This window comes from Chiloscyllium punctatum, chromosome 29 (genome assembly GCF_047496795.1).
Source record: "Chiloscyllium punctatum isolate Juve2018m chromosome 29, sChiPun1.3, whole genome shotgun sequence".
NCBI lineage: Eukaryota > Metazoa > Chordata > Chondrichthyes > Orectolobiformes > Hemiscylliidae > Chiloscyllium > Chiloscyllium punctatum.
In genome coordinates this window covers 68,704,535-68,715,411 of record NC_092767.1, presented here as the reverse complement: position 1 = coordinate 68,715,411, position 10,877 = coordinate 68,704,535, and the positions used below count along the sequence as shown (strand labels likewise).

The 10,877-nt window shown below is 50.6% G+C and overlaps 1 protein-coding gene and 1 long non-coding RNA gene across 4 annotated transcripts; one reads left to right on the top strand and one right to left on the bottom strand.

Annotated features, from left to right (window-relative positions):
- Positions 1 to 1,118: 1,118 nt before the first annotated feature.
- Positions 1,119 to 7,309, bottom strand: fosb (FBJ murine osteosarcoma viral oncogene homolog B). 3 transcript variants are annotated; one of them, XM_072549328.1, is made up of 5 exons: positions 6,781 to 7,309; positions 3,439 to 3,720; positions 2,651 to 2,758; positions 1,712 to 1,876; positions 1,119 to 1,521 (listed from the first exon to the last, which is right to left on the bottom strand). In XM_072549328.1, the coding sequence occupies exons 1-5, from the start codon at positions 6,907 to 6,909 to the stop codon at positions 1,456 to 1,458; spliced, it is 750 nt and encodes a 249-aa protein (XP_072405429.1). In that variant the 5' UTR covers positions 6,910 to 7,309; the 3' UTR covers positions 1,119 to 1,455. The 3 variants fall into 3 exon arrangements, with proteins under 3 accessions (XP_072405429.1, XP_072405428.1, XP_072405427.1); XM_072549327.1 differs by lacking the exon at positions 6,781 to 7,309 and adding an exon at positions 5,404 to 5,499 and having other exon boundaries at positions 1,121 to 1,876; XM_072549326.1 differs by having other exon boundaries at positions 1,123 to 1,876; positions 6,781 to 7,306.
- Positions 6,314 to 9,668, top strand: LOC140454520 (uncharacterized). Its single transcript, XR_011952709.1, has 2 exons — positions 6,314 to 6,580; positions 8,067 to 9,668. It is a non-coding gene; the product is annotated as an uncharacterized lncRNA (long non-coding RNA).
- Positions 9,669 to 10,877: the final 1,209 nt, after the last annotated feature.

Here is a 10,877-nt window from a genome sequence, read left to right as displayed (position 1 = left end):
GCCCTAAACGTCGACTCTCCTGCTCCTCGGACGCTGCCTGACCCGCTGTGCTCTTCCAGCGCCACACTCTCCTCTGACCTCCACACCTCCCTTTCTCCAAGCTAACCTGTTGTTGTGTGATTTTTTTTTAAAAAAAGCTTTGTCCACCCCATCCCTACACCGGCTCCTCCACGTCAGAGAGAAAAAAAAAGTTAACCTATTTCTGACAAGGTGGGTGTATCTGTAGCCAAGTTCGAGGAGAAACATGGGGTGGAGGGGCGGGGGAAAAATTCCGCCCAAACTCCAAAATCGGGGCTGGCTGTACATGCAGATGTCATCCAGAGAGAGTCAGTTTCTAATCAGCTGAGTTAAAAATGGGCGGTTTCACATCGCCTCAATAGGAGAGGACAAGGGATTTTCTTACACCCCCCTCCCAACGCCCACGTCTCCAATGTCAAGCCCAAAAAACCTTCACTTCTTTGACAAAGTGTCTGGATTCACAGTATATTTAGCGAGGAAGGCAGCTATTTTTCGATTTACATTTAAAAACACAAGCAGAATTCTGGTCGGCAGAACTTGGCTCCGCTTCGGATTTAACAATCACCTCTCCCCCTTTTTTTAAAATATAAATATAAAGGAATTTCTTTGAAGAAACATCATTTCAAGTCCGTGGGGGGGGGGGGGAAGGGGGTGTCGAGGTTATTTTCTCTCCTCTCATTTTACCGTCTACAGCCCCCCCACCCCTCCCAGGGGGAGAAGGGAGAGCAGAAAGAGTTAAAATTAGGTGGTGATTGGTGCCCGGAATAAAGTTCTGTCCAGTTCCCCCCTCCCCCATTTCATTGATGGGGGGGGGGGGGGGGGTCGGAGGGGGATGTGTGTGTGGGGGGGGGGGGTTTCTTCCTTCATCTTCTTTATTCTTGCATCATCCCGAAATCTTGCGAGGCCGTAAAGAATTGGGGGAGGGGGGTGGGGAAATAAAACACTGGTCCACTGGTTTCACAAACGGGTCCTTTTCTTCCCCCGCCCCCACGCTGTCTTCCTCGGCCGGCTGATCGGCAACGTGGGGCATCACAATTCTGTTGTGTTCTTCCCCCATTCTGCTCCCACTCCCCCCCCCCCCCCCCTCGATTCGCGTTGTTTCTTCCTCCCCAACACCCCCCTCCCCATTCCTTCCTCTCCCCCCCCCCCCACCTCGGGGGAGGGGGGGGGGGGGGTAAAAAAGCACACACACACACGATGCAGCCCAACACCCCTCCCCAGGAGAAGTTGGAATGAAGTGGAGGGGGGGGGGGCTTATTTCTAAAAATAAAAGACGATGAATCGTGGGAGGGTGGTTGAGAGAGAGAGGCGAAGGTGGGAGGGAGCGGTAGGTGAAGTCTTTGGGGGGGGGGGATAAAAAGGGGTGGGGGTCTTTTTTTAAAAGCAGGTTTTTTGGAGAGTGTGTGTGTTTTTAAAGAGCCAGTAGCGACGGCGAATTCAGAGAGTCCGTGGACTGGTCACTGCTACTGTTCCGCTGGTGCAGGAGGCCGCAGCTGCTTCCCTCTGGGTAGGTGAACACAAATGAAGATGTGTATGAGGAGTTGGGGCTACTGGTATTCAAATAGGCCGAGTGGAGTGGTTCACAGTGCGGATAGAAAGAGCTGCCAGCCAGCGGTACCTCTGGTGGGTAGCTCCTGGTGAAAGGCGGTTCCTTCGCTTCCACAAGCGCGCTAGGCGGCGGCAGAGAGCTCACCTCGGCTGTGACGGCGCCCCCCTGCGGGCTCACGGGCTCCTCGAACGGGATCTTGCAGGCCGGCCGGTGCGCCACCAGCACGAACTCCAGCCGCTCCTTCTCCTTGTGCAGCTCGGCGATCTGCGACTGCAGCTCGGCCTTCTCCTCCTCCAGCTGGTCCGTCTCCTGGGGCAGGGGCCGAGGGAGGAGGGAGGAGGGGGAGGAGAAAAGATACCAGCCGGGAGGGTTCACCGTTAGACAGGGCGGGCTATAACCAGGGATACAGGGGAAGGGGAGAGGGGGGAGAGGGGGAGAGGGGGTACACAGAGAGAGAGAGAGAGATAGATAGATAGAGAGAGAGATACACAGACACGGACAGACATACACACACACAGAGACACACAGAGGCAAAGAGACAGACACACACACAGACAGAGAGACAGAGGCACATGCAGAGGCAGAGAAAGGTAAAAGAGAGAGACAGAAATTGGGAGGGGGTGGGAGAGAGCAATGGGGAGGGGGGAAGAGAGAGAGACAAACAGAAAGGGAGAGAGAGAGAGACACAGAGGGTTGGAAGAGAGCAATGGACAGAGAGAGACAGACAGACAGAAAGAGAGACAGACGGAGATGAAGGGGGAGGGGGTGAAGACGCGGCTGGTGCACGAGCCCCAAGTTGTCGCTGTGTCCTCCCCAGCCCCGGGGGACGGAACCCTCCCGAAACAGGATCACTCCAGGTCAACAACCCCCTCCCCCTCAATGATCCCACAGACTCCCCAACACCATTCGCCAGAGGCGCGGCCTGGGACGCAGAGACCCCCCTCCCAATCCCAATTCCAATCCCAATCCCCATCCCCCCAGCTCCCCGGGAAGATGCAACTTTCACAGCCCCTCCCCTCCTGTCCCGTCCCGGGGGTTGGGGGGGTCGTTGCTGGAGGGAATTCCCCGGGGTCTGCTACTTACACTCTGCAGACGGTCAGTCAGCTCCCGGCGCCGGTTCCGGCACTTGGCGGCGGCCAGTTTATTCCTCTCCCGGCGAACGCGTCGCTTCTCCTCCTCCTCGGCTGTGAGCTGCGGCAGACAGAAAGACAGTCAAGTTCCAAATCTTTACTCTGTATCTGGGAGTGTTTGATGAGGACAAGTGTAGAGGACGCTTTATTCTGTATCTGTAACACTCTGAAGGACAGAGTGAGCGTAGCCAAACTGGACTACAACTCATGTTCAACTGACGAACTGTAACCTTTTTGCAAATAAAAGGTTTTTAAAAAAAAAACCTCAGTGGCTTTGATATAAAAGGTTGACCGCTGATTGGATACAGTCCCGTCTCACTCACTCTCCCTCGCCCGTTCACACATTCATTCATTCACACGCTCAGTCTCTCACTGACATACGCTTCTCTCTCTCCCCCTCACACTCACTCATTCACGCAGTCTTTCTGTCATTCGTTCACACACTCAGTTTCTCTCCTTCTCAACCGTTCACTCTCACGATTTGGAGATGCCGGTGTTGGACTGGGGTGTACAAAGTTAAAAAAAAAAATCACGCAGTACTAGGGTATAGTCCAACAGGTTTAATTGGAAACTCTGATGAAGGAGCAGCGCTCCGAAAGCTAGTGCTTCCAAATAAATCTGGTGTTGTTGTGCTTTTCAAACTTTGTTCACTCTCACACCCGCTCTCAATCTCTGTCTCTCTCAGTCTGTGTCTCTCTCTCTCTCACATTCTCACATTCTCAGTGCCCCTCGCCCTCTCACCGTTTCATCCCGTGCTCTCCGGGGGCGGCTGGACCGCGTGGGTTTGGACGGCTCGCCCCTGCTATAGGGGCACATGCCGCCGGTGGAATAGCTGGTCCCGGGGAGGTTGTAAGGATCGATGCTGGGCTGGGGGAGAGCTGGAAGTTGAGCTTGAGCCTGAGACTGGGCCGCCGACGAGATGACGGTCGGTTGTACCATCCACTGTAGATCCTGGCTGGTGGTGATAGCCGTCAGTGTCGGTACAAACGATCCTGGCATTTCTCCAACTCCCGTGGTACACTCCTGGGAGAGATGGCCGAATATTACAAATACAGTGGGAGAGAATGGGGGTGTCGAAATAACCAATGACAGGGAGACCCGAAAGTGTAGATGTCCCGTTGTTACAGCTAAACATGATCCAGCACCACATTGAGTCAGAGATGTACAGCATGGAAACAGACCCTTCGGTCCAACCCGTCCATGCTGACCAGATATCCCATCCCAATCTAGTCCCACCTGCCAGCATCCATCTGCACTGCTCCCCATCCCTTCCTAATCAGCCTCTCCAATGAGGGACTTTTGCCCGTCGATTCTCTCGCTTCTCGATTGCTGCCTGACCTGCTTTTCCAGCATCATACTCTCACCCCACAACAATCCCAAGTCACAGCCTCCTGTTCATATCACATCCCCAACGCCAGGAGGTTCCTATGTCAATTTCACCCTCCCTCCCTACAGGGTCCAATTGGGTAGGTGAGGAGAGAGGGGGAGGTGAGTGAACTAGAGAGGTATGGGCTAGTGACAGAAGAAACAGACAAGGTTCCAGATTCTGCCTCCTTTCACCTGGCGGTGAAATGGTACTTTTGCCTGACGCCCCCAACAGTACCACGAGTGAAGGGGGCTTCACAGACAACGTGCTGGAGCAAACTCAGCAGGTTCTGGCAACGGGAGGGAAAGAGAAAGTGAACATTTCCGACGAAGGAAATGCTCGTCCCGAAACGTCTGCTTTCTCTCCATAGATTAGATTACTTAGTGTGGAAGCAGGCCCTTCGGCCCAACAAGTCCACACCGACCTGCCGAAGAGCAACCCACCCAGACCCATTCCCCTACATTTACCCCTTCACCTAACACTACGGGCAATTTAGCATGGCCATTTCACCCTAACCGGCACATCTTTGGACTGTGGGAGGAAACCGGAGCACCCGGAGGAAACCCACGCAGACACGGGGAGAATGTGCAAACTCCACACAGACAGTTGCCTGAGGTGGGAATTGAACCCGGGTCTCTGGCACTGTGAGGCATGCTGCCAGACCTACTGAGCTTTTGTTTTTGCTTAACATTTCGAGTTTGGATTCTCTTCCTCGGAACCCAACTGCAGATTCGAGGAAGTGTGACACTGGGCCCGAAATGTTAACTGCTGCCAAACACTGCTGAATTTCTCCAGCAATTCCTATGTTAGATTCAGATTTCCAGCATCCGTGGGTATTTTTGCTTTTTTAATTAAGGGGTCTCGCCCAGTCTGGTTGCATGTAAGTTAACATGAAAGATCAACAAACATAATCTTCCCCTATTTGATAACAGTCACTTGTCCTCCCTGGATCCCAGCTTTTATTCCTAATTCACTGCATCCAGCGCCACTACTCTGCTTCTTAAATCCAAGTCCTGGCGGTCCAGGAGATGAGACTACAAGAGGGACAGTTCCGCGCTTGGCCGTTAGGGGACGCCTTCATCGCCGTCAGTGAGGAAGCTTTCCAAACCACATCGCTTTCTGCTCATTTTTGCGTCTAATTGGAGACTCGTGTCGTCAGAATGAGAAAATCTTTTTTTCTCCCCTCATTAAATACCGCCACACCGCGATACCAAAATCTTAGAGAGAGCCTCGCCCACGCTTCCCTCCCCCACCCCCCATTTTGTGGACAAACTCTACCCACACACACTTTCTTACTCCCAACCCACCCCCCCCCAAAAAGAAAAGCTTCCCTACAAAACCTTTGTAGATTAGTGACAGTTTCCACGCAGCTGCAGTTTTACGCCCACGGGAAGAGTCAAGAGGTGAAATGATCGCCTCCAGTTTATCTATTGTTTTGGGGTTAGACGAGGGAGATTGTCCCCGTCCGTGACTACTGGAAGCCCGATTAATTCTGCAGCACCTTCTGTGTCTAACTGTTAAAATTTAGGAGTAGGAACAGCTTACTGCCAGAACCGAAATACACCGTTGACATCAAGCAGGATTTAAAATGGAACAAACAATACCAGCAACTGCTAGAGAAACTCAGCAGTTCTGGCAATATTTGTGGACGTGCCGGTGTTGGACTGGGGTGGACAAAGTTAAAAATCGCACAACACCAATAAACCAATCAAACTAAAAACAGAAATTGCTGGATAAAAGCTCAGCAGATCTGTGGCAGGAAATAAAGCAGAGTGACGCTTCTTCAGAACTGGATACGGATGAGTCTCCCCAGCAATTTCTGTTTTTGTTTGAGATTTAGTCTCGGATCTCCAGTATCCATAATTCTCGGATTTCCGATTGGAAGGTGCGGTGGGTTAGAGGGAGCATTGCAAACGAGAGCATCGAGATGCTGGGCGGCTTGCAAGAGATTCCCCCCCTTCTCCTCTTGCGTCCCCGGGGCTACAACTGTCAATCAAAAGCCGTCCATTCATAAAACAGAGCGAAAAAAAAGGGCGCGCAGGCCGTGAGAGCGAGGGAAGGAAGCTGGGAGGGGGCGGGGCCTGGAGCCTGGTATGCTAATATCCCAGGCGCGCGTTGACGGCGTGGGGTTGCCTAGCAACGTTCCAAAATAGAACGTCGCCGACGTCAGCGCGTCACGGAGGGGGGGGGCGGCGTGCGTGCGTAACGTCAGCAGGAGCATTCCAAGACGTCAACCTCCTTACGCACCTCACCCGGACCCAAACGGCCAGCTTTTCCAAGTCGGCTGGAAATCGATGCAACTGATCGATAAAGCGATTCTAACCGATGCCATCGCGGAAATGCAACGCCTCGGACACACTCGTCAATTGCACGGGGCGCGCCGACTGATTTTCTCTTTGCAACAACGGCCCTTCAACCAACCGCCGCCGCTTGCACCAGATTGTGTGACATTAGCGCAGGGATCAGTCAGTCACCGAGGTGCTGCCAAAACATTTGCTTGCCTCAATTGTAAAAAAGGTAAAAAAAGGAAGAGGAGGGTGGGGTGGGTGAATGTCAGTGGAAAGTTTGGATTCCGGTCCTTTTACTATTATTCCCTTTTAAAGATGTACAACCAGACCTCTCCCGCACAGAGCATGCAAACTAACCAAGACAGGCAGCTACCCCAAACCTCTTCCCCACCCAACAAACTGGGGGGAAAAAAAAGTTAATTCGTTTACCTGGGCTGTGGTGGTCGGACTGCCCACGCTCTGGCTGAAGGAGTCCACGGATGACAGGTACTGAGGCTCCGATGGGGAGGAACTGCAGCGGGAAGCCGAGTCAAAGTCGCCTGAGAATCCCTGGTACATGTCCTCCCAGTCGGTGATGACCCAGGATTTGTCGCCCCTCGGATCCAGTTTCTGGGCTTTTGTTTCCCCTTTCTATTGTATGTGTAGTCTGAGTGGAAATAAAACGCGCTGTTGTTGCTGCTGTAGTAGTTCCTCGGTGCTGCCGCTCTCTTTATGAATGAATCCAGATCCTCGGCTGTCTTCTTTTATATACTCGCTGTTCTTCTGACGTCAGGTGGAATAGCAACACACCGAGAGGGGGGAGGGAGGCAAAACGGGCAAATTCCGACTGGAAGCTGAGACCTAGATACCCCCCAGACTGGCAGGAGTGAAGCCGACAGAGCTAATGCTGCTGATCGCCCGCTTGTAGCTTGCCCACTGCCCTTTATTGCGGGTAAAAGGCGATAAAATCCCTTTCGGTGAGGTAGCTCCGCCCATCCGGGATCCCTGACGTACATGCCCAAATATGGAACTGTGTAGCGCGCTGTTTACTGGTAACCAAGCAATGACGTCAGAGGGAATCCCTCTCTAGACAGCAGCTTTATCAGAAAGGCAAGTTTTTAAAATAGAAACCCGAGCTTTATTTTTACAATCGGAGCAATAAATTTATCCTTTTTTCGAATTGTGGGGGTGATCGACATCCTCGCCTCGGGGTGCAGGCCCCGTTACCTCCTCTGATCCAAAGCGGAGGACTGGGCTGCAAGGGGACGCTCTTTCTGGGATCTTGCTGTGCGCACACAGTTGCCCTTTTTACGACGGGTCAGCACCTCCCCCACCCCACACAAACATTATTTAATTGACAAGCAGAGAAAGGAGTCGATCCACCCTCCGCTAAAATACCGATTTGTTTTTTAACCAAATGAAACTTTTGTTTTTCGAAATATAAAATGTTCCTTGTTTATTTTTCTTTCTTCTTGAACTGCTGTCCCCAATTCTTCCAACCCACAGGTCAGAGCGACAGTTTGTCATCTCCGAAGTAGGAATTGTCTTTGCACCAGAACTGTTTGTCAGTGACGCCCCTCCAAACCATGGCTTTCAAGAGCCAACCAGTAGTTATATTTTTTTTCAAGACTTTGCCTTATTTCAGTAAATTGCGTTTGTGGATTTGTCTGCTGTCTGTGTTTGTGGTTTGCATTCTAACTGTGAAAAGTAATCCCCTTGTTTGTTTTTGCAAGCAGGGAGCTCCTTCAACCGCCTCTCTCACTTTCGCCTTTCCACAGACACTTGTATTTACATTCCAAGAGTGATCAGTCAGTCATTGGGCGTTCAAACTTTGTGAGAACGCGGCCTTGATTGAGAACGGAACACACACGTGGGTTTCCTGTAAACGGCTGAGCGACTGTGTTGAGATAAAGCCAGTTTGATATTGAGGACCGCCTCGTGAAGTAAAAAACATCACGGTCCCTACAAAGACACAAAGTATTATTCAACTCCTGGAAACATGTTCATTGACAAGAAACATTGATCGTGTCAAGCCGTTCAGACTTGCATTTACCTAGCGCCTTGCATGACACTAGGGGCGTTGCAACTAATGAAGTACTTTCCGCTGTCAGGAATCAACTTTGCAAGATGGGGTCGTGAGAATTAGGAAAAGGAGGAGGCATCCCTCCATCTAATTCCATGTGTTCTCCCCACCCACCCCCTTCACTTCCAATAAGCCTTGATTCCCAGCTTGCTCCGCCATTCAACAAAACCCTGGTGTCCATGTACCTGCAGGGTCAATTTGCAGGGGAGTGGGAAGAGGCCATAGACACAGAGATACCATAGACACAGTGGGCTGAATTGCCAGTGTGCTGGGATTCTGCTGGCTTATCTGCACCAGAGGCTGGGAAGGCAATGGGACAATTCCTGCTCAGGATGACCCAAATCCCACACCTTCAGCCAACACAGTAGCAATCCCAGATGGGAACTTGGGATCTTCCTACCCTTTTTGTGAAGTTCTTTGTTAACCCTGTATAAAGAGATAAACCGATGCAAATTTCCAAGAAGATTAGATTTTAGTGCCTAAGATTTTGTACAGAAGTACCTTTACACCTAAGGTGGCACCAGGAATGGCAACATTGTACACTTTTCACTGAACTCCTGTATCATTGTACTTGTGACAGTAAAATCTAATTCTAATTCTTTTTAATTCAATTGGAAACATTAATGGAACAAACGAATACTTGAGAAACGGTAATATACCATTTACCATGGAACTGTAAAGCTATCGGCTACAAAACAAGTTCATCACAAGATGTCCTTCCTGTTTTGTTTCAGTACCATCCCTTAAAAGATGATTGTGGAGCCCTTTGCATTAATGGGCAGATTTTGTAGGCAGCTAAATTGCTATCCTCCTTTGTTGAGGGATAGCAGCTCAGTTGTGAATACCAATAGGATAGGGTTAGGAACCACACAACCAAGTTTGTCAATAAAACAATGATTCCTGAAGAAGGGCTTATGCCCGAAACGTCAATTCTCCTGCTCCTTGGATGCTGCCTGACCTGCTGCGCTTTTCCAGCAACACATTTTTCAGCTCTGATCTCCAGCATCTGCAGTCCTCACTTTCTCCTAATAAAACAATGATTGCAATCCATACCGATAGAAACATAACATCACAAAGGGGTATTAATGGATTGAGCGAATATGTCAGAACTGTGTCAAATGTCACAGCAAGTGTGAGCCCTCCTGCATTGGGTTCCTAAAATGATTGAACCTCTTAATAAAAAAATTGAAGGTGCAGAGAGCCTTAGGAGTCCATGTGTGTATTTATCAATAAAACGTCAAAAGGAAAGATTGAACATGGTCGGCCTGCATCTTTGAATCATTGAAGCAGGCCATTCAGCTCATTGTGGGAGCAGGCCATTCAGCTCATTGAGTCCATGCCAGCCCTCTGAAGAGCAGCCCGCCAGACTCACCCTGTAACCCTGCATTTCCCATGGCTAACCCACCTAGTCTGAATATCCCTAGATGCTATGGGCAATTTAGCATAGCCAATCAACCTAATGGCATGGTGGCTCACAGTGCCAGAGACCCAGGTTTGATTCCAGCCTCGGGTGACTGTCTGTGTGGAGTTTGCACATTCACCCCGTGGCTGCATGGTTTTCTGCCAGGTGTTCTGGTATCCTCCCAAAGTCCAAAAGATGTGCAGGTTAGGTGAATTGACCATGCTAAACTGTCCACAGTGTTCAGGGATGTGTAGGTTGGGTGCATTAGTCAGGGGTTAAAAGTAGGGGAATGGGTCTGGGTGGGTTACTCTTCGGAGGGTCAGTATGAGCTTGTTGGGCCGAAGGGCTTGTTTCCACACTGTAGGGGTTCTATGATTCTAACCTGCACATCTTTGGGCTTTGGGAGACAACTGGGACACATGGGGGAAACCCACGTAGACACAAGGAGAACGTGCAAACTCCACACAGACAGTCACCAAGCCTTCCCCCAATCCCATAACTCTCTCAGATCTTCTCTCTGCTCCCCACCATCCCCGTTCCCACCTTTTCAGTTCTCACCAAGGGGTTTCAACAACACTAGGAGGCAGCAATGCTAGCCACTGAGCCACAGTGCCACATTGGAGTTCAGAAGGAGAGGTGCCCGTATTGAGTCATAGAAGATCCTGAGGGGGCTTGGTAGGGCAGGTGCTAAAAGGATGTTTTCCCTCATGGGGGAATCTAGAGCCAGGGAGCACAGTTCAATGGTAAGAGGTGTCCTACTTAAAATGGCCCTTTAGGCACCCCGAGGAAATTCTTCTCTCATAGTGTTGTTCGTTTGTGGAATTCTCTCTTCCAGAGAACAGTGGAGGCTGAATAGATTCAAGACTGAGTTAGATTTGATTATCAAGGAACTCAAAAGGTTATTGGAAGTGGGGGGTAAGCACATGTGGAATTAGATTAAGGCACCATTAGATCTTATTGATTGGCAGAGCAGGGTTCAAAGGGCTGAATGGCCTGCTCATATTTCTTATGTAACAAAAGATCAAAGTACTCCTCATAATGCTGGCCTCTACATCTCAGGGT

What these genes read in the sequence shown, in the direction of transcription:
- fosb (XM_072549326.1), bottom strand. Translation starts at nt 6,909, where the DNA reads ATGTACCAGGGATTCTCAGGCGACTTTGACTCGGCTTCCCGCTGCAGT. An exon ending in GTCCGACCACCACAGCCCAG is followed by an intron (nt 3,721 to 6,780) that starts GTAAACGAATTA and finishes CATCTCTCCCAG; the next exon opens with GAGTGTACCACGGGAGTTGG. An exon ending in GGAGAGCACGGGATGAAACG is followed by an intron (nt 2,759 to 3,438) that starts GTGAGAGGGCGA and finishes TGTCTGCCGCAG; the next exon opens with CTCACAGCCGAGGAGGAGGA.